Raw genomic sequence first — 23,365 nt, forward strand, 5'->3', positions numbered from 1 at the left:
TTATTATCAAATAAATCATTTAGTTTAGCTGGTTAACATTAACTTAAGTAAATAATTACAATGCAACGCAGTTGCAATGCTAATCACACAATGTACCTATCTATGTTTGCATGCATGTATGCATGTATGGTATGTATGTATGTATGTATGCATGTATGTATGTTAGTACACTGACATAATGTACAAAGTATTTTTGTCTCCTGATGCCTTGTGGGTACTGCAGTGTTTGTATTGTCTGTATTGATGAGTATTTTTCAGCAGTTGTCATTGCAAGAACAGGGGCCCAAAGCACAGTGCAGCAGAGTCAATGAAAATACAGTAGAAAGACAATGGCAGAATAGTGGCAGCTTGTATTATCACCTTAAACAAAACTACACAAACAAAATGATATGGCAGTAATGGGAGTCTAAGCCCTGAATTTAAGCAGAGAAAATCATTCATGTGTCTCATGAACAGCCTTTAGAATACTAACCTCAGAAATAACTATTCTTATCTCAGAATGGTAACCGGATATATAATCTTATACCCACTGTGTGGTTAGGTATTTGTCCACCTAACGCTGTAAAAATGACAGTGAAATCTTTTTCTTGTTTTTACTGTAAAGAGTGCTTCAGTTAGGTCGTTACCATGGATTGGGGCAATTGAGACATTTACATCAGCTTACCTGGCTCGGTACAGTTTTTGGGCGGTCGCTCCGTCGCCTCTGTCGTTTCTGGTATGTACGTGTAGGTGTCTTCATAGTACTGCAGTAGCCGACGGCTATCCCACCCTGGAATAGCCTTTGGTCCATTGCTGGGTGTGCGATAACCTACACAGACACAAGAGAGACACACAAATGTCAATCAAAGGGACAGGAGATGATGAAAAAGGCAAAGGCTGCTTTAAGTGACAACTCGACACCAGATAGTACTCTTAACAGAGGCACTGGGGTTAAAGGTTTTGATGTTTCATTCAACAGCCACATGTAATACTGACCAATGAAACCCCTCTGATAATAAAACCTATTGAGGGATCTGGGTATGGCATGTCATACTAACGAAAACAAACCCAGTCATGTTATCCTGGTAGAATATCCCTCATATCTAAATAGTTATTTTATAAGATGAAGAATACTAGTGCTTTTACAGAACTATGTAGTTTGTTACCTGTTTAGTGATAATACTGTTTAATAATGGCTTGCTGAATGATCAATGGTCAAAGAAAGCAAGGTCATAGTACACCATTAATATTCTCTGACTCTCTGGAATCTTTACAGATTCTACTTGAAATCTTGTCAAAAAGGTCTCTTGGTAGGTCCTTGTGGCTATGACAATATTCACAAAGACGGTGTTGGAGACGACGATGAGCTGTAAAATGAACCTTAAAAGGTTTTAACTATTTTAGAGTAGACATAACTCAAGTACAACCATTTAAAGGCATCTTGGTTGAGTTCAGAATGCAAAGGTACATAACTGACAAAACAAAGAAAGTATTATTCACAGATTACAATTTCCAATCCAAAATCATTTCAGTGAGATATTTCAAAAGTAACATTTAACTGAAAATACTAATCAGCTGCCAGCCACTGCACGCCTCTCCAAAGCTCAAAAACATAGCACCACTATTTGACCAAACATTTGCCTCGGTCCCTCGATTAGATAACACTCTTCACGCTCACATTTAACATGGAGTGAAGAACTGCGTCAGGTCCTCTTTGTTCATATACGGCTCACAAGGACACCGGCAGCCCAAAATGTTTTAAACAGTGTTAAAACCTCACACATTCACACACGGACACACACACACACACACACTTCCAATTCCTGTAACCGCAGTGACAGGCGCTGTGTCGTTCTTGTCTGGGAATATTCATGAGGGCCGTCTGTTGAGCGGCACTGGGGCCTTGGCAATGCGGTGCAGTGTGCGGCGCAAACGTGGCATGGGCATGAGTGGCCCGGGCGGCGCCATGATGGCCGTGACCGCCGCGCAGCGTGGACCCCAGCCTCTCTGCTGCGTCTCACAAGTGGCTGATTATTCTGGCAGCACTGCCATCTGGGTCACTGTGTCCTCGAGCGCCTCTCCATAGCCCAGCCCAGCATGCGCGCGCACGCACACACGCACACACACACACACACGCACACACACACACACACACACACACACACACTCCCTTGTCAGCTCATCCCCTCTCTCCTCATCAGACAGTCACTATGCAAAGGCCTTCTTCTCTGCTACACCCCCCAACCCTATCCACCTCCACCTTCATCCCCACCCCCACCCTAGTTCCAATGCACTAAAAATAGCACTTCTATTTTTGTCTGATGTGGAAAGGAGAAGAAACACAATTACCATCCCCCTTGCTGGAGATAAAGAAAAACATATTTATGACGTGCACCGAGGGATGACGACATCAAGACTGAGTCCCCCCCCTTCTCTTGTCCTTGGTATGACTTCCAGAGCTCATCTTGCTAGGAGGAGGAGAGGACAGGCAAGATCAAATTCATTTTAAATCGATTTATCTGCAATACACCAGGAAAATCAAGTTGTGAGTGAATGCCCCATTACACATACAAATAAGAAATATCCATTTAAAATGTCCTTTACTCTATTTCCCTCAGATAACTTTTGTCCCAAAGGAATTTATTGTAGTGGCATTTTCCAAACTTACCAATTACAAAGAATACAAAGTATTGCCAACAAAGCAATGGAATTCTCAAGCGATTTATTTTGGCCCAGCTCTAGAGAACACACCTGTGGAACACACACAGGCCGACACACACACGGCAACACATACACGCTGACACATACAGGCTGACACACACACACACACACAGCAACACACACAGGCTGACACACACACACACAGCGACACACACAGACTGACACACAGACACACACGTCGACACACACACACACCGACACACACAGACTGACACACACAGACCGACACACACAGACCGACACATACTCTCCTGTTCTCAACCGTGCTGCTCTCCAGTGATACTGAACCAAAGCAGCAGTCGCAAAAACAAAACATTCCCTGTCATCCAGGTTTGTGACGGGCCTCTTCCCAGACTGAAGATATTATTGTTTAAAAGCCCTCATGGTGCCTCGGTGTGGCAGATAATACTGGGACTCTGTTAATGACTAATTATCTGACTCCAGCTTCTTATAGTTGAATACAGTATATTCTGCTTTACTTAGTATTCTATGATTGTGGATGTGTCTGTGTCCCATACATCTTTGTGTATGTGTTCATGTGTATGTTTCAGTTGGGTGCCGTCAGACCCAGAAGGGTTGAGGTGCAGACAGAACAGTACAGTACAGTAACGAGTCAAATCCCCCTCTCCCCTCCCAGAGTCTGTCTTGCTCCTCCTCTCCCCCCCCCCCTTGCTCCCTTCTTCTCCTCTGTGGCGAGAGTGACGGAGACTGCCCCTGCTTCAAGACATGTGTCCAATTAGGCATGCAGTGCTGCCCCAGCGTGCTACAGCATGTTGAGATGAGAAAGAGAGAAGAGAGAAGAGAGAGAGAGCAAGCGCATCCTTTCCTGTGAATGCTTCTCTCTCCATCCCATCATCTCTCTCTTGGTCTCTCTCTCTCTCCTCACTGTGCATGCACTCTTGCCTAGGGATGACAAATCTAGACATCTTGTGAGCTTCTGACGTTATGTTGTAACAGCATTACCTGCTCAATGAGGCGAGGATGCTCAGTGCACACAGTGTGTGTGTGTGTGTGTGTGTGTGTGTGTGTGTGTGTGTTGGGGGGGGGGGTTACTATGGAGATATGACATAACAGCTCAGATGACAGAAGACCAATGATGCAAGACCCTGTTAAACAAAGACTGAGGCAGACAGACATCCCTGCAAAGGATGGGTGTTGAGACGTCATTGCACATTGCAAAATGATATACAGAGATTTAAATACTGGAGAGGGAAACTAACTAGGTATCTAATGGGTTCCTTCTTGAACATCAGCGTCTGTTGCACCAGCCTCATCCCCAAGCATGATAAAATTAAACTGACCATAGATATTCCAAAGGGATTTGCCTTACCATGGTCAAACATGGTGCACTGGTGCATGGTGCCAATCTGAACTACCTTGAGTTCTATGGCAGACCTGGCTCTTCTTCTCATTGAACTAGCTCGTAGGGAGCCAACCCCAAACCCTAACTCAGTGCACAGAGAGGGGCAGATGATACTGATGATGAGTGTATGAGGGACACAGGAGAATGGCAGGGTGGCAAAAGACCCAGTTACCCAAAACAAAACACAAAAGGCTGTATGCTTAGTGATGCATATCAACAAGACAGCTTGCAGTGATTAAATAAATGACAACACAACAATAAAGATGGAATACCAAAGTTGAGAAAAAATAGATTTGGCAAAGAACCTGCTCTACTTTCTAGCACTCTCTCTTCCCTTCTCGGTCTTTCAGTCAGTGTGTGTGTACTAACTATAAATCAGAAATATGGCGAATGCAGATACGAAGCATGCCGAAAATAAACATAAACCTTGATGCCAAAATATATATTTATTTATCCATTCAGAGGAGTATTATGCAACTTCTCCATACATATTGTGCTCTACATCAAAACAGATCTAGTCAGAGAGATAGTAAAGGGGGATGAGCATGTCTGGAATACTTTGTTTCTGAAGCTTTAAGGAAACATGCACATGGGCTTATAACATGTTAATAAAACATTAGTAACAGTATTAGAAAATGTAGTGTGATTGAATTGCATGTGAGAGCACTTTCTGAAAAGTGAGAAGGCTAAAAATACTGTCATCCCGTTCTTAAAGTTCTTTACATTATATGATGGCTCCACAGCAGTGGAAAGGCATCCATACAGTGCACTGCACGTGAAGAAAAGAAGGCCTTGTCTCAACACACTCCGTCTCCCAACACGGCTCTCAACTAATGATGCGTGCCTGTGTATAAGTAGTAGCAGTGGCCCACTGGCCCAACCCACGAACATATGTGCAAGGATGTCCCAGTTAGCAGGTGGGAGAACTGACAATGAGGGGAATCACCGCCAGTTCCACACAGTGGCGAGACCCTCCAACCTCACTCCCATACTGTCAGAGGCGCGTTAAATTTAGCCCTCCACATCCATTCCGCGCTGCCAAGCGTTAATCACCTAGTTCATCTTCATTAGCAAGTCCCTGGATGGGAAAGGGACCAGGCCCGGTGGGGGGGGGGGGGGGGGGGGGGGGGGCGGAGACCCTGAATGCTGGTCCCCTCGCCCATGGAAAACTGAAATCAGGTGTGTACACATTCTCTCCCAATGTATGATGTCAGCAGCTAAGGCTAATTCATCTCTCTCTAAAATCAATAAAATCAATCTGCCTTAAAACCAGCTAAACAAAACTGTTAAGCTTGACCAAAATTAGAATGAATGCCCCCTGAATGGACATTGTGACTGCTTCCAAGGGGTTACTGACCTCACTCTTCAGCCTCTAGCTCTTATCTCTGTCTGTACACACAAAGATCAATAGAGTCTATTTTTAAAGTGCATGAGTGGAGTATCAGTGATTGGTCATTTATGAATGTGACGGGCGTCTTAATAACCTCATTAGCGCCTGGTGGCAGCGCGCCTCCTGCTGTGAGTGCGAGCTGTCAACTTTGATGACGGAAAGGCATGCCCATCTACAGAGCCATCAAAAAGCCATGCCAGGGCTTTGAGGCCAGGAGGGTTATCCCAGCAGGAGTGATAAACCTCTGGGTAATGTGTTAGAAGTGTCCCTCCAAACCCCGCTCTTAAGTCTTCCATCAATCTTCTCGACAAGAGAAGATTCAGGGTTGGTCCAAAAGAGACTCATCCAGATCCAGACATAACTACACTACCGGTCAAAAGTTTGGGGTCACTTAGAAATTTCCATTCCACTCCATTATAGACCCTTTTGCAATTATGTAAGCACATAATGTAATCTGAAAACTGCTGCCCTGATTAAAAAAAAACAATGCAACTGATCTTAGCTGGTATTCTGTCTATAATGTAGTGGAATGGAAATTTCTGTGACCCCAAACTTTTGACCGGTAGTGTATTTGCTGACGTTTAGCGCATTGGTTATAGCAAACAAGACGAGTTGAATCATTGTTAGATGGTGGGTCACTCCATTTAAGGAGTTAAAGTGCTCTGGTCTCATACGGCACACACTATGATTTCAGTTATTTTGGCAAATACAGTAATCAAATTAGCTATGCCAAAATAATCAAAATGATGTCAGCTTGTTTAAGCAAGGGAACAAATACCAGAGAAAGGCATGATGTTAGAGTGTTTGCTTGGCCGCAGTTTGGCTGGACTTGAGTGCAAGTGCACAGACAATATCAGGCTTTGAGACCTGCGACAAAAACATTGGTTTCTCTTTCCATCACAAATTATCTCAAAACAAACACTGTGTCAAAATTCTACATTTCTGTGCAGGTTGCTTGAAGACTTGGCATGATGTTAAAAACCATAACTTAAAGATGCTTGTGTAACACCAAATGAATTCAAGTTCACACCACATTTTGGAGTGCACTGAAACAGAGATGAAAACCCAGCACAGCGCACTGACAAGCTTGCGATTCTGCTCAAAGCAAACCATGCTAATTAAACAACCGCAAGGAAGACCAAAATTGTATGGCCTGGGTAATGGACTGTCGTCCCACATTTGCCACTAAGGGCTCGGCGAACAGTTTTTTTCTGTTGCTAATTTGCCAGGCTGAACCCTCATGACCTTTTTGAAGTAACAGAAGAGAAGGGAAAAAAAAAAGAAAAAAGCTACAGGCTTCATGAAGAGAACGGGAGCTTCCATCCCCCGCAGAGGGACTACGTTTCAGCACAGCACAGTGCAGCCCTCATTCTCAGGTTTAGTTATAAAACCCTACCCCTGCCTCAAATGAGTTTTGACTGTGGCTTTATGTAATCAGACAGTCTATCAAAGAACTGCTTACATAAATGCAGCGGCAGTCAGAAGATTAGAGGTTTAAAGCTCATTATTTGCCCGTCGCAGATTTTAATATCTCAAGTATATTTGTCTAGCTGAATGCGGCCATATAACAGCAAATATCCTGGACCTACAGGTTGACCGGTTGGAAGAACCTCCTCTTTTTAATGCTCTTATCAATGCCTCTAAGGCAACAGGTGTCTGCAGTCCGAGTGGTCAGTCTTTGGTCAGTATCAGTGGGTAGAATCTGGGGTGGGATCCATGTATCCATGCTCTGCCTTTGCCGAATCCTCCGTGTCTCGGCTTCCCGTTCCAGGCATCTGTCTGGTTTGCGTCCAGCCCTCGACCTCGCCGTCTCCTCCAGCAGAGTGGGGTCAGAAAGGGGTTGCGTTTGATTTACCGCACGAGGGCAAACCTTCATCCCTGCTCCGAGAGCATTTGAAGGGGATTTATCCGACTTCATAAAGCCAAAGCAATCACGCGTCGCTTGTGGGCTTGACTCCCCTCAACACATACACCCCCCCTTTCTGTGTCTTTGTGTGTGTGTGTGTGTGTGTGTGTGTGTGTGTGTGTGTGTGTGTGTGTGTGTCTGTGTCTGTGTGTCTGTGTGTGTGTGAGGGGTACTGGTGGGGGGCATGTGAGATGGTGGCATGTCATAAATCACACACACATAATGAGGACATTTAGGGTGGGCTATATATGGAGGAGAGGAAAGGTATGTAGGGCGGCCTCTTCTCCTCTGAATTAATGACCACCCTCTCTCTCTTTCCTTATCTTTCTCTCTCTATCCCTCCATTCCTTTCTTTCTCCAACATCATGGAGGCCACGATGGATCATATGTGTGCAGAAAAAGCAGGCTGAATCCTTCCTGGAAGAAGGAGGCACCTGGAAGAAGGATAAGAAAGCCCCTCTCTCTCACCACCATATCCTATGCCTGTGGGATCGAACTGTGCCTCCCTCACATCTAGTTGTTTCTGACTGCAGTGCCTTGTGGGTACCAGAATAGGCCTCGGCTTCACAAAAGGCTTCGTGATTAATTAGGTCTCTATTTAAGGGGAACTGGGCCAAAAATACTCCAAGGTGTAATTATTGAGGTAGGCATATATTCCTGCACTGATCATATATTGACCAACTGACCTCTGGTTAGATTTATCCAACAAATCTCGTTATTCCTGGGGAAAGTCCAACATAAAGCAAAGATGCATGAGAACACACACACACACAGAGAGAGAGAGAGAGAGAGAGAGAGAGAGAGAGAGAGAGGAATTGCCCTAAATAAATAATCTGAAAAGCTCCCCCTTTGCAATATGAATGAGGACATTAAAGAGTAACAGTTAAACAAAGAACACTGCCCCCCCCCCCCCCTAATTAGCTTTTTGCTTAATATTTACATATTTACAAAACATAATCACCACAGCCAATACTGCCGAAGTTTAAAGTCAGTGTTCACGTCCTTTGTCATGCATCACCACTCATTGGGCACTTCAAGCTACTGGTACCCAAAACCTCCCAACGGACCTGCTCCACCCCTTCTGCTTCTCTCACACACACACACACACACCACTAACAACTAGCATTTATAGTGCTTTATCAATATATCCAAAATGCTTTAAAGTGATGGGGGAACCTCACTAACCACCACTAATGTGTAGCACCCACCTGGGTGATGCTTGGATTATGATTATGCACCAGAATGCTCACCACACAACAGCTTGAAGTGCAGAGTGAGGGAATTGCACATACACACACACACAGACACACACACACACACACACACACAAAGAAGCTGAGGGCAGGGAAATTCTACTCTTCGCTGTACACTGGGATCCATGTGTTTGAAAGGCATCATGATCAGACAAACTGATTGGTCAAACAGGACAGACAAAGAGGGTCATTTTTCACCTTTTAGATAAAAAAAAGATAAGCTGGTCTAATTCAAGGGTGGTGATGCTTAAGATCTGCGGTTATATCATAACTCACAACTCAAGAGGGGCCAACTACAGGATCCATGTAATTTTGGACTGAGAAAAGCTCATGCTTTTTGGGCAGCTGATAAAGGAAAGTAGAAGGCCCAAGTGGTATGAACTTATCTGATACATTTCTCCAGCATTAGCCCATATTTAACTGTCATTTTAGAACTCACATCCTTTTTCATTCCCATCATTTTTATGTCATGACCACAGTATAACTGAAGGCCATAACCAATTATGATAGGCTAATAAATGCTGATTGTAATGATAGGATAAAAGTGATTTAATTGAGCGCTGAGTTTGAGAAGTCTGTTTCTTACACCCATAAAAGGATCCATTTTCATTTATTTCTTCAGAGAAGGATTTTGTTATCTCCACTCTTCTTGAATTTGTTCAGTTCCAGTAATTGATGTCAACCACCATGAATTTTCCATGAAGGATGCAGTCAAATTTCTTCAACACAATATACAACTCAAACGGCACTCACAGAGGGCAGACCTCCACCAAATATGCAGCTCTGGTGTATACAAGTCAAACTTGGGATATCAGTGTAACTGGCTTTTAAATGTCAACATAAACACTGTCCAATCATAATAATAAGCTGTATATCACCCTTCAGTTTGGTATTAAAATCATGCATGGTTGCATTAATTCATTCATTCCATCAGGAGAACTCCACCATGCTATTATTTGGGTCAAGAAATGCCTTCCATTGGTTTGAGCACTAGAGGGCAAACCAGGCGTAAATGCCATACGGAGCAATAGATACGAAAGGGATATTAAAAACACTACAGTTAGCCCATAATCCAAAATGTTATGGGTTCGTCCTTGGACAATGCTACACCTTTCCATCAAGTTTCATGGAAATTGGGCAGAGATTGCGTAGTCCTGCACACAGACAGACGGAGGGACAGACGGACAAACCACACCAAATACATGACCTTCTGGCGGAGGTAACACACATGCACTGATCAGTGTTTCCCACAGAATTAAATTCAATTTGTGGTGGTTGGTTTGCAGAATTAACTTGAATACAACAGTTTTTAACAATTAGGACAGTGTGGTTATGATGCTAACCAGATTTAAGCACAATTTAGTACAACCTGGAAAATCATTGTGTGGTGGTCAAAGTTGATATTGTGGTGGGCCGCCACAAATAAGTCAATATATGGGAAACACTGCTGATGATGCATTTACCAGCAGTGTCATGTCTGGACCATCCATGGCAATGGGCACGCCTTTAGCCGATAGGGAATTTAACAGAAGCACGCACACACAACAAGGCAACAGACTGGTTGGTGGCAGGGCAGATTGACTCTGCTTGTAAAAATCGTATAGTGTTTGCCTTCCCCCCCAGTACACAGTCACACTGAGCATCTGTATCCAGCCAGTCTTGCCACTAAATACCTGTGAAGTCAAGGAAAGCGGTATGCTACGTGTTTAGGAGCAGATAAATGTGATTGTTACAACAGGAACAGACAAACAGACAAACGTGTCTCCTGTAAATTTACTGTAACCCAACAGCAGCACCCTCTACCTGTTCTTTGTTGATGAATGTATCCCCAAAATAAAGATATTCCTAAAGCCTTCTGTTTTTCACTGGTTCACAAACACCATAGCCTTTTTATGACTTCACTGTACGGTCTGCTGAGCCTTAAGCACTACTTTTGATCGGCCTGTTTTCTCCCCCTTTGCAGGAATATGTTTCAAAGAGAATTGCAGATTGTTTAGCAATAGTAGAAGGCAGCAGCATGGGGGATAGAGCTGCCTTTGCCATGTGAAATAAGCCTATGGATCAACACATTATAATCTTAATCTAGCTACAGTATGTCTCCCATGCTGCACCAAGCCATGCTAGTGTAAAATACTCCAGACAGAAATCCACCTAAATTAAAAGAACATACATCAATGTCGAACAACCTCCTCCATGACCACAATTAAACTGTATGGCTGGTGATTCCCCATTCCAGTGTTCAGAGAATACACTGTTGATCCAAACTCCCATTTATTTGTTCAACGGAGAATAAAGCTGAAAAGGCCATCCATCTGGGAATGGCTTGCTGTCACCGCTCTGGCACGGTGCGCTGTAAAACTGGCTAAAATAATGAAGTGTTCTGCTCCTCAGTGAGTGTGTGTAAGAAATGGGCTGGGGCAGGTGATAAATGGGATATCTCTCTCGCTCTCTCTCTCACACACACGCGGACACACACACACACACAAACACACACACGCACAATCCTTAATTCAGCAAAGCGGAGGGAGGTGTTCCTCGAACCTGTTACTCCAGAGGGAATCCCATCTCCTTGCTCAGCCGCTAACCGGCTTGTTCTTGTCCCCCCCACCCACCTCACTCATCACCTCCCTTGTCCACTTGTCTCTCCCAGAGAAGGTGACCCCGTTGATTAACGGGTACAGCAACACTAACAGGTCCTCAGGATCTCACACACCACTTAAACAGATATCATCATTTCACTTTTCCATTTGATTTAGAGAGCGGGATAATGCAGCTTTGCCACTCCCCTGTGTTCACTTTGCTGTATCACTTTCTCTGCATCTTTCTTACAATTGTATATTAACACAAAATGACAAATTTGCTATGAAATCCCTATGGACACATTTATCACCCATTATGCAATCTGTTAATCTGGTACTCAAAAGAAATGTACATTAGTGTGTGAGCACAACCTTTTGCAGCGAACTTTGTGATGATCTATGTTAATCCCAGTGGGGTTAAAAAGTATGGTCTCAGGACAGCATTATATCAGCATTGTATTAAAAAAAGTCCCTCGACAGTTTATTTTTTCAAAACCAGTGATGAACAAGCGTTCATACAACCTTTACAATTTTTCTTGGCGAAATTCATCAGGTTACCTACCTTTTGGACTTCAGAATAAGAATAAGATAGGCTAATCAAACACAAGCAATAACACACTGAATGAAATAGGCCTATGTAAGGTGCATGCCTACTACACTTCAAAAGAAATCAAGGCTCCACATCGTATGTTTTCAAGAATGCTGAAAGTGCAGGCTGGACAATTCCAGCGAATCAAGTGAAATGTTTAGGTCTTGAGGAATTATGCCTATTATCATTACAAACGAAGCCTACAATATAATATAGACCAATAAGCATAAATAAACAGAATTGATCCATCCAGTAGGTTACATGTCAAAGCATCTCACACAATTCTAACTAGGCCTACCTTAAACTGACCATTTTGAGAGAAACAATCTTGATTTTTGCACATTTAAATGACGAAGGATAAGAGGACTTCATATTAAACTGGCTTTGTGTGTAGGCCTATCCATTGTGCTGCTGCCACCCAGTAGGCTATATCAATGTGTTGTCTTGCTTCAAACTAAAACACAATCTGCCCAAAGAGGGTCACGCTAAACTCGTGCAAAAAAAAAAAAAAAAAACAAGATATAGGCTACTAACTTCCGACATGTGCCATGGAAAACCCGTTACCAAAATGAAATTAGGGATAATCTCTATGTTAAACTATCATGTCACACTTTGAGACACGCACTCACTCCCCTACCATTTCGTCATCGGTGCGGACTCACCTGTGCTTTCAGCAACACGCGATAAACCGGACACCACTATAAGCAAAAGCCCCATGAAGCACATCTGTCCAAGGAACAACTCCTTTCGCCCCTTCCTCCTCGCTTTGATCTTCCTCTGGCTGAGCATCACTTGCAGCGGGCAACTCTGGACCCCGGCAGACTTAGGCATCCAGCCAACGATAACCCCATCCATTTCGAAACCTCGACAGCGAGTGCTCAACGAACTGCGCGGATAGTGCAAAAAAAGAGATTCTTGGGATCGGGGGTAGACGAGAGAGAGCGAGATGGGGAAAGTTTAGACACGGAAGAGGTGTTTTGACAGTGTTCACACGCGGCTGTTAATGTTTTCGCTTTTCATTAAAGCTGTTTTGTTCTATATAATTTCAAATCCCGATAATGCGAAACATAGATATCGCGAAAGGAAGAAGCGCTCCATTTGATTGCGTCTGCTCGTTGCCGATTTTTGCAGGACACGATTCGTAGTGGGCAAGATGATGTTGGAGAGTGAACGGTAGTGGGAGGGCTGAACGCAGGGGAGTGAGCAAAAGAGCGGGGGGCGTTAAAGACAGCTTGATACAGTGCAGCTGCTCGATGGTGAAATACCTTGCCCTAACATTACGGAGGGGTGGTGAGAGGAGGGGCGTTTTACGAAGATTTTAAGGGAAGCAACTCTGAGGAGAAAGAGTCTATTTGCTCAATGCCGCCACCTGTTGGATCGACCTGTTGGTTGCCTAAAATTGTCGATAGCAGACAATTTAGTTGTCAAGTGCCCTTTTTTACCATCTTACAGTTTTTCTAAATCGTGTTGGTGCATTTCTCAGATTAGAATTACAATTATAAAAACTGCTGGCTCAACCTCCAAACTTGTGGGCCTACGTGTGCACATCATAATCAATTCATCTTACTTCAAACACATAGCAAATGCTTTTGCACATCCATGTGATTGCTTGTGTACAATTGACAGCTGTTTTTTTACATCTTCAATAGCTAATGTCATGTCAGTGAAAAAGCATCAAACAGGTTCTCTGTTCAATAGGTCTCAAAGAACTGGGGGATTTCATCATCTAAAGTAGCCTAGGCTAGTTTTTCTCAGTCACTTTGGTGCATTTCTCAAGTGATCATTAACGTTTGCACACCAGTGCATTTCTCAAAACAATTAGTGCAAACTAGGCTTACATCACATCACATGTGTTTACTTGCAAAAGCACGCATCTTGCCGAAATGCTTAGTCTATGTCTTAAAAGCATGTATCTACCAATGAAACTGTCAGTGCAATCAAAATGACATGCCCTTATGCCATTGTTTATGAACAAGATAGTCAAACTTCTTTGTCATGTTGTTAATATGACAATTTACACTGTAAATATTTTCAAATGAACAATGTGCAAGGTAGCACTATGCTATGTGGCATACCTATTCTAAAACGACAAAGTTACACATTATTGTGTTTGGAAGGAGCTGATTACAAGAGAGTATACTAGACAGGACAACTAGTTCAACACTTTTGCATGAAATGACCCAAGCGATGAAATAAGGCCTAATTGTTTTACGGGATAGGACTATTCAGCATGGAACCAGTATAGTGTTTTTTTTCCCCATCCATGATCATATTGGCGTGCATTAGTGCCTATGGTAGGGTGACCATTTCCATAACACCAAAAAGCAGGACATTATGCGGCATATCAATAAATTACTATGGTGTACATAGGACTCTGGTATACTTTCATTTACAATACAATTTTGTGTGGTTTAACTATTACGGATGGGCCATCTGTAGGCTTTTACCCCAAAATCGCATTGTTCTTATACTCTAGAAGCCACTGTTGTCACCCAATTTGGCCCACCATCAAATGCTTGACCTCTTTGGAAAGCTGAGACACAGTAGTTTCAGTAGAGACCATCAGAATAACTGTGTGATGCACTGACACAGGGCTACAGAGGCTAGAATATAGTTTTTTCTTCTTGCCGGATTGCAAGCATCTCTGAACTGACCACAATTCAGCCCTCTAGGTAACTTGAATGGACTTAGAAACACAACTGAGCACTAGCACCAGGTCTTGTGAAGCTTTGTGCAAAAGTAGATCAATTTAGAACGATTATTTATTTACCAAGGTATACTCATGCGTTTTGTAAAATGCCCAATGGAAACTCAAAATGCATACTGACAATAAAAGCCTTACTGTGTAACAACCTCTCTAGAAGCATAATCTTGGTCTCAAATGAAAGGTAACACTCTGAAGTTTCTTGTAGACTATTTGGATTGTATGTCAGGTGTTCTGATATAGAATGACTACACAAAATATGGAATAATTACACAAAAGTCTCTATTTTTGCATTTACTTTTTTGGTTCAATGGCTGTGTATAAGATAAACTATACATCTGCACAACTAATATTGAATAAAACAACATGAAGATTTAATTTCTATGGATTCTTGTGAATATTTCAGTATCCAATGTTGCATCTACTTATTGTGCTGCAGCTACACTGCAGCCAGAGGTCAGGGTAGCACCAAAAGCGGAGGAGGGGGAGGAGGGCAGCAGGGATTAAATTTAATTAAGGCATTATTATGATCAATCTGACAATGTAAAGCACTATACAGACTGTGCATAAAAATTGTCATTTTTGGATTCCCAAGAGTCCAAGCTTTCACATGGTGTATAATATTACTATGCTACATAGCAATATGGTGCATACAATTGATTTTGAATGTTGGGGGGAGGTGGGTTAGGGGGGGGGTGGTGTCCGTTAAAGTTTAAAGATGATGTTTGTGTGAATAGGAAAAAATATTAAAGAAAAGTCAAAAAGTGTTTGTTCATAGTATTTGTATTTATTCAATACCTTGTGGTGTGTGTGTGTGTATAAAGTATACTCTTTTGATCCCATGAGGGAAATTCAGTCTCTGCATTTATCCCAATCCGTGAATTAGTGAAACACACTCAGCACACAGTGAACAGAGAGGAGAAGCACACACTAATGCCGACGCAGTGAGCTGCCTGCTACAGCGGCGCTCGGGGAGCAGTGAGAGGTTATAGGGCCTTGCTCAAGGGCACTTCGGGAACTGGCAACTCTCCGGTTACAAGTCCGAAGCGCTAACCAGTAGGCTAACTTTCTGTCAATGAAGCTGGAATACAGCTCGCCAATGAAGCTGGAATATAGCTCGCCACGTTCATCTCTGCCAGGTCCACGCATACGTTTCTGGACAGGCCCTCTGGATCTCTCCCCACTGTTGCTGCTGTGAGACAGGGCTGATGAATCAGGTGAATTATCCTCATGGAGTTCCACATCAGGTTCAGCAGACATACTGCCATACTGCTCACCAGGACCGACTGTTTCACCATCCGACAAATCCTCCTCCTCCACCATTAGGTAGCGTCGTGGGTAAGGAGCTGGGCTAGCATGTAGTACCCAGTAAAAGTTGTGGGTTTGATTCCTAGCTGCCACCGTTGTGCCCATGATCAAGGCACTTTTCCCCGAGTTGCCCCTGGCAGACTGGACAAATAAATTTCACTCTGTATAGCGAAACATGCCCTGGAAATGTAATAGCCTATAATTATTTATGTTTATAGTAGGCCTATTCAGCAGGCATCCTTTGTGTGTGCAAAGTGACATTTATTGATATGTTTCTTTATTTGTGTATTTATTTAAATAATAAATAAATAATGATGTACCATGTTTTATGTTTATGTAGCCTATTTACTCATTAGACTGCATCCTTATCTCAACATCTTCACTTCATAATTGTCTGTTGTAGTTTGATATGGCATATGAATTTGACTGACATTACCTGTCAGACATTACCCTTTTGCATCAATGAAACATATTTCTACACCTACATTAGCTCGCACAGTCAAATGACTCTGATTTGACAGGGCCTGTCTCACTCTGTTGACATAAACACACCTCATTCTCCGTGAATCAATAGCAACCTGCAGGTAGGTCCTTTACAGGGCCTTAATAAGCACTCATCTTTGCACATTCTTTTGTGAAAATAAGAACAAATTTCCATTTCAACACTTCATATCGGACATATGTGTCATGATATCACTTTTCCATCACAGATCACTATTCAAACATTTGCATTATTGATAGTTATCAGCTTCAGTTTACTATTGACTTGACTGAGTGCATATTTGGCCTATTTCAGTGCCCTTGTACATTGGACCTTTTTGTAGTTGTGCAAAAAGTAAACACGTATTTTACCAGAAGTGAGATACAAACACAATTTTACCAGAAGTGAGACTCACCTTTCCAAAACAATGACATACTTGGTCAAAATAATCACTATTATTTTGAGGACACTGGAAGCCAAATGAGTATGACATGCATCTTGGGCAAAACACTCCTCTGGAACTGGACATGTTCACATTGTGGTTGTGCTTTCTGCCGCCTTTTCAAATTCATAAAATAAACAATTTTCCAATCTGAAAATACATATGAGCCACATTTCCACTGACTTTTAAATATGCATTATCATGGGTTTAAAACTAGTGCGCTATCTATAAGACATCCATCAAAACATCCATCTAATAATAACTATCAACAAATCACATTCCTTCAACTGTCAATATTTACTGTAATCCCAACAGAATTAGCCAGTGTTTTAATATTGACATTGTACTGCAGTTCATAGTGTAAGTTAGACAATGAATTTGTGCAGCCATATTAGACTGTATCACAGATTTGTTTAGAGAGAGCATAAACACCTGGACTTGTCAGGTTTTGGACTGTTTTCCTTCCAATACAGTACGTTATCTAAATGTGCCTTAAATCCATACTTACAAACATAGAACAGGTATCTCCAATGGAGTTTGGAGTCTTTGTATGAGAACTGTGTTAAAGAACTATGTAAAATGTTTTGGAAAATGATGTGAAACGAGTTAAACCAATGAAAATGTGTTAAATAATTTGCAAGAGATGACTTCTGCTGTGCTAAGAAGATTAAGATCAAGTGGATCCCAGTTTCATTAAGTGCATCCAAGCAATCGTGAAAAATAACTGGTGTATAAGTAAGCAATATGCCACTAGTGAAATAAGATAACATGGATGTGATTCAGCCGTGGGCATGAGGCCAATCATTGACCATTCACCTGGCTCCATTCACTCCATTTTCTTTCTCAAAAACCACATGTGACGTTACGAAATCGCTGCTCAGTTGCTTTGACTGAATGGAACATTCTCATTTGACATTTCAATACAAAATGCGGAGTGATTACTAGTGGTAAAGAGTCAGAGTGGGGATGTTCTGAGATTTTAGAACTTATGGAATGCCTCTTGTCCAATCAGAAAGTTATCAATAGTTTGACTGAATACCTGAAAATTATGCCTAAATAGTTCTGTTAAAATAGTTCTGAGGGACCTCTGTGTCACCAAACTTTAGGTGGATTCCAGCAGCATAACTGTATGTACACACCGCCGCCGACTTGAGCTTCAAAAGAAGCTCTGGTCGCCCTGTCAAGGACGCTTGTCAAAAAAGTACAGGGAAGCTTTGGACGCTTTGGCCGCTCTGACGTGACAGCATTTTACGTTCGATCATGTTCTATCTTAATACTTTATTTAAAAGCTGACGCTGAACCGCGTCACAACTCATTACCATAAAGTTGACTGACTTTCAACTTTCTGGGGTTCACCCCAAGGGTGCAGGCGAATTCCCGGAAGTAGAAGCATCGATGTAGCGGTGGTTATCAACTCTCTGCTAACCCCATAGAACGCCCATTCATTTAGGATTTTTTTGAACTCCCATAACTTCATATAACCAACCTGGTCTCATTAGGGAAACGTTCCCCTGGGAACGTTTTGGCAAACCCAGCCAAACGTTCCACCAGACACGTTTCTGAGGTGCAAACTAGCCAGCAACCCAGCAGGGGTGCTAATGAGAGACATTTAGACGTTGTTTACTACGAACAAGGGGGAAAGCAAGACGATGATGAGCTATGCACAAATGCATTTGATAGACATCCGTGGCACCCAATAAACGGATCTGGGCATTTTTTTCAAATACGAGAAAATTAACGTTTGGTTCCACGGATGTCTATCAAATGCGTTTGTGCATAGCTCATCATCGTCTTGCTTTCCCCCTTGTTCTGTGATCGTTCCCTATCTCAGGCGAAAATTTGCTCCATGGTCTCCAGGCTGCCTTAGCAGCGTGAATCAAATCGCGCGCAAGGCAGCATGGGAACACCCAGGCTAATCTACATAAACAATAAAAGGCAAAACAAGACTCGACTACCTCGTACGTAACGTTAGGTTCCCGTAAGAAGAATGTTTAGCATGTCCGGTTGAAGGGAAGCTAACGCACTGAAGGGAGATAACCGTATTGTTTGGATAAGAAGCGTAGTCCAGCCAGCACGGAAACTGTAGCCTACAATAGCATTGTAGCCTATGTTAAGGTAAAGCATAGAGGCAAGTAAACCTAATGAAAAACAGTAGTTTTACCGTTAGGTAGTCTAACGATAATAATCTTCGATTAGGTTTTCGATGGATTGACCGTAGGTCAGAAAAGTGGAAAGAAGATTAGCTTCAAGGCTATAACTTTTTTGTTTTGTTTTACCCTGACTGGGTAACACTCCATAATAAGGTGCCATAATAAATAGCAAACTAGTAATTATGACCGCCGCGCAGCGAAGCGGCGGTCATATAGGTTTAGTCAGATTTTTTTTTTTCTTTTTCGCATTCCCAAATTTCCGTCAATGATTCCCGGGACACTGAAAGACCGGGGTACACGACATGGATAGCATGGAACCATCGTTTTTCGTTTTGATCTGTAGCCCCCCCGCTGGACTGGACCCCCCGAAAGGAGGCAGACACAGTTTTCTGTGAATATCTCGAAAACCGTAGGGTTTAGGAGGACCATTTTTTTTTTGTATGTTGATCTCAAGAGGCCATGTCAAACCATACCATAACCACTCATTTCATGTATAGCGCCACCTAGTTAAACACAAAAAAGTAAAAATGAGGTGTTGTAATCGCAGGTATCTGTGACCTAACATAGTCAAAACTGCACGAAATTGGAATTGTAGGATCATTATGACACCCTCTGAATGCACGCCAAGTTTCGTGGAATTCCGTTCATGGGGGGCCACACAATAAATTAATTTATGTTACTATACACCAACTGGCCTGTAGGTGGCCGGAGACAGTTTTCTGTGAATATCTCGAGAACAGTAGGGCCTAGGAGGTCCACCTTTTTTATGTATGTTGGTCTTAAGGGGGCATGTCAACCCATCCCATTACCACTTATTTCATGTATAGCGCCACCTAGTTAAAAATTAAAAAGCAAAAAAGTAGGTGTTTTCATCACAATATCTCTGGCTGACAAGGTCAAAACTGCACGAAATTAAAAGTGTAGGATCATTATGACACCTTCCGAATGCATGCCAAGTTTTGTGTACTTTCGTTCATGGGGGGCCTTACAATAAAATAATTTATGTGTACATTTAGTGACGTACACCAACAAGGATTCCTGGGACACTGAAAGACCGGTGTGGGAGCCATTAGCTATTGTTGATGTGGTGGTGGTGGTCTACACTAGAGGGCAGTGTGCTTGTGTTACAGTAGCTAGGTCATAGGTCACGGTGGCACAGGCGCGCCAGGTAATTAATTCACAGGTGTAGCGGGTGGGTAATGATGCTAGGGTGGCGGGGAGATCGCACGGTTTTTACCGCTGGCACGCCACAGCTAGATTAGCCCTCACGTTTGCATATACTCTGAACTGTGTAACCTACATTCGCTATTAAATGGGAACACCACCCAAAGGATTCTAAACGTTGTGGATTTCAACTTTATTCGAAGTGGACAGGCCTATAGCGCGTCAAAAACAGGATCTAGCCCTCACCCTGCCGAGTGTCTGATTTGTGTTAAGACAGTCACTACACAAGTAAAAACCTTGATCTCGTTGAGATGTCCTGGAAAAAGAACAAATGAAAATCTGGTCTCGTTTGGATACTTTGGAAGTTGGATTAATGTTCGATATCGTTTGGATACGTTGGAAGTTGGACAACAACTGGATTTCGCTGGAATACTTTGGAAGTTGAATAAGCAAACGGATTACTTTATCGAACTTGAAACCGCAGCATGGTAAAGCCATAAACTGGGTCATCCATCGCCAATCCTAAGGTAGGATAAATCTTTTTATCATCAACCGGCAAAGGAAAACTTGAACGTTCCTAATAAGCAGGTTACGAACTGAAAGACTGTTCAATTAAGACTTGTCGACTACGATGTTATAAAAAGACTGTTTTGAACGGCCTATTACCATACTGTGAGCTGCAAAGACATTTACGTCTGCACAACAATTGACGCAGTGTTAATAATATTGCTATATAGGTCACGTATTGCGAGTGTGTTGCCTAGGCAAACGGAGAGACCGCATAGTCGACATAGCGCAATAACAAGGCCCGTGAATCTTACAAAGTAATCTGTTGAAAGTGAGTGACACACAAGGCAATGATGAAAATAAAGCTACAGAGTTGCAACGTGAGGGTAGCGAAAAAAGGATAAGAAAGCCTACCGCTAAAGGAATCGTTATGATAATTGAAAAGCTTCAAAAGGAAAGAAAATGCAGACATCGTCCCGTTTTTGTCTTGTGTTGAAAATGTTCCTGCAAATGTGACAAATGTTCAACAAAAGCTAAAACGGTTTAAGTCCCTATGTCAAAATGCCTTTGATCTTCACAACACATTGCTCACTGAGTTTTCTCTGCCTGAAGAGGAACAGAAAAGACAGGAAGAATGGTGTCAGTCAAAAAAGTCTGTTAATGATGCATTTGTTGAAGAAGTGTATAAATGGTTGAAGGAGATGGGAGCTTCATGTGATGATGATAATGTGAATGATGCTGCTGATATTGTTGATGGTGGCGGTGATGGTGCTGTTTCTGATGATGATTGTGGTGATGACGATGATGATGATGATGATGATGGTGATGGCCAGGGTGCACAACTAAAGGTGAAAAACAAAGATGCTCAATCTGACATTAAGCCAGGGGACAGTGTGTCTAATGTGTCCAGCAAAAGATCAAGCAAAAGAAGCCATGGCAGTTCCAGTGCATCTTCCGCACGGCTAAAGGCAAAGGCAGAAAGGGCAGCTTTGATGGAGAAGGCTGCTGCTTTACAAAGGAAGCATCAGCTTGAGGAACAAGAGGAGGAACTCCGATCGAAAAGAGTCAAGCTGAGGAAAAGGAAGGAACAGTTGGAACTTGATACACAAATTGCTATGGCCGCTGCAAGGCTTTCAGTACTGGAAGGCAGTGATGTGGGAATGGCCGCATCAGATGGAATGAACTCATACGTGAGTAAGGCACGTAAAGGGCAAAGTCTTGAACTTAATCCAAATGCAAGCACGTATGTTCCTAAACAAAGCACCATGACTACAAAACCAACCTCAAGAGAACCATCTGTGTCTCCTGCGCATGGCGAGGACCCTTTTGCACGCTCACAGGATCATGAACAGCGTCGTGTCATATCATCAGCAAGGGATAGCACTTTCAGACTGCAGTCACAGCCACTCAACGGAACATGTAGTACTGGCCGACAGCATCAGTTTGAAAATGTTCATACAACCTTAATAACTGCGCCTGCTGGATCAGTAACTGCACAAGAACAGGAATTGCACAGGCTTCAGCCAGCACAGAACACTCCATCAATGGAAAGCACTGTGGACCAGAATGCCATATGTAGAATCTTGCAAAAGCAGAATGAGATTACAGCAATGCTTGTGCAGCAACAAATGTCATCAAGTTTGCCACAGAAAGACATAGCCATATTCGATGGGGATCCATTGCAATTTCTTTCATTTGTTAGAGCTTTTGAACACTGTGTTGAGGAGAGAACTAGCAGCTATCAAGACTGTCTTTACCTGTTAGAGCAATATACTACAGGGCAGCCTAGAGAGCTGGTTCGAAGTTGCCTACATATGGCATCACAGCAAGGATATCAAAGAGCAAAATGTCTTCTGAGAGAGCACTTTGGCAGTGAACAGAAGATAGCAACAGCCTACATGGACAAGGTGTTCGGATGGCCTGTCGTAAAGGCTGAGGATGTTAAGGCATTGCAAGAATTTGCACTTTTCCTAAGAGGATGCTGCAATGTTATGACTGAGATACAATGTATGGAGGAATTGAACATTCCATCAAATATGAAGAATGTGATAATGAAATGGCCGTACAGGCTGCGGGACAGATGGAGATCTACGGCCTGTGAGCTACAAGAGCGACGAGGCTATAGAGCCACCTTTCCTGATATGGTGAACTTTCTCGAGACTCAAGTCAAAATCTTGTCTCATCCGCTTTTTGGTGATATTGTAGACACACAATCCAGCGCTTTGAAGGCTATGAATAGTAGTAGGCCAGTGTCCAGGAGTAATATCAAAGGAAGTAGTTTTGCGACTAACATTTTGGTGACTGGCCCTAATATAGTTCCAAAGCCCACAGTGATCAAGATGCCAAGCCAGCCCAGTGCTTCAAAGGAGTCAGGCTCAGAGTTCTGTCACTATTGTAAGCAGCCTCATCTATTGCCCAAGTGTCCAGGCTTGAACAAAATTCCTCACAGGGAGAAGATTGAATTCTTGAAAGGAAAGGGTGTTTGTTTTCGGATGCTTGAAAGTGGGCCACATGAGCAAAGAGTGTAGAAGTCGTCTGACCTGTGATGAATGCAATCTGAAACATCCAACTATTTTGCACATCCACAATGAGGACAAGATGACCAAGACACAGGAAGTAGAAGTAAATAACGCACTGGTGTCGCTTCAGGCATGTGGTTGTACTGGGGCCGGAGATCAACATTGTACTCTCTCCATCATTCCTGTACAGGTGAAATCTAAGAAAGGACACAAGGTGCTTAGGACCTATGCCTTCTTGGACCCTGGAAGTACAGCAACATTTTGTACCAACAGCTTCTTGAAGAAGTTGAATCTGCAGGGTAAAAGGACC

General features: G+C 42.8%; 1 protein-coding gene across 1 annotated transcript in view; it reads right to left on the reverse strand.

Moving 5' to 3' along the window:
• The window catches only part of slc24a3 (solute carrier family 24 member 3), an 82,201-nt gene extending 69,243 nt beyond the window's left edge, over nt 1-12,958 (reverse strand). Inside the window, exons 1-2 of the mRNA XM_076285929.1 lie at nt 12,443-12,958; nt 665-808 (exon numbers count right to left, since the gene is read on the reverse strand). Of these exons, the coding sequence (XP_076142044.1) occupies nt 665-808; nt 12,443-12,635 (337 nt within the window). The 5' untranslated portion in view covers nt 12,636-12,958. The remainder of the gene's footprint in view (nt 1-664; nt 809-12,442) is intronic.
• Between the last annotated feature and the right edge of the window lie 10,407 nt (nt 12,959-23,365).

Source organism: Alosa pseudoharengus, unplaced genomic scaffold (genome assembly GCF_046254945.1).
Source record: "Alosa pseudoharengus isolate Yale_2024_CS ecotype anadromous, Long Island Sound unplaced genomic scaffold, YU_APseudo_1.1 YU_APseudo_1.1_scf_15, whole genome shotgun sequence".
Lineage (NCBI taxonomy): Eukaryota > Metazoa > Chordata > Actinopteri > Clupeiformes > Clupeidae > Alosa > Alosa pseudoharengus.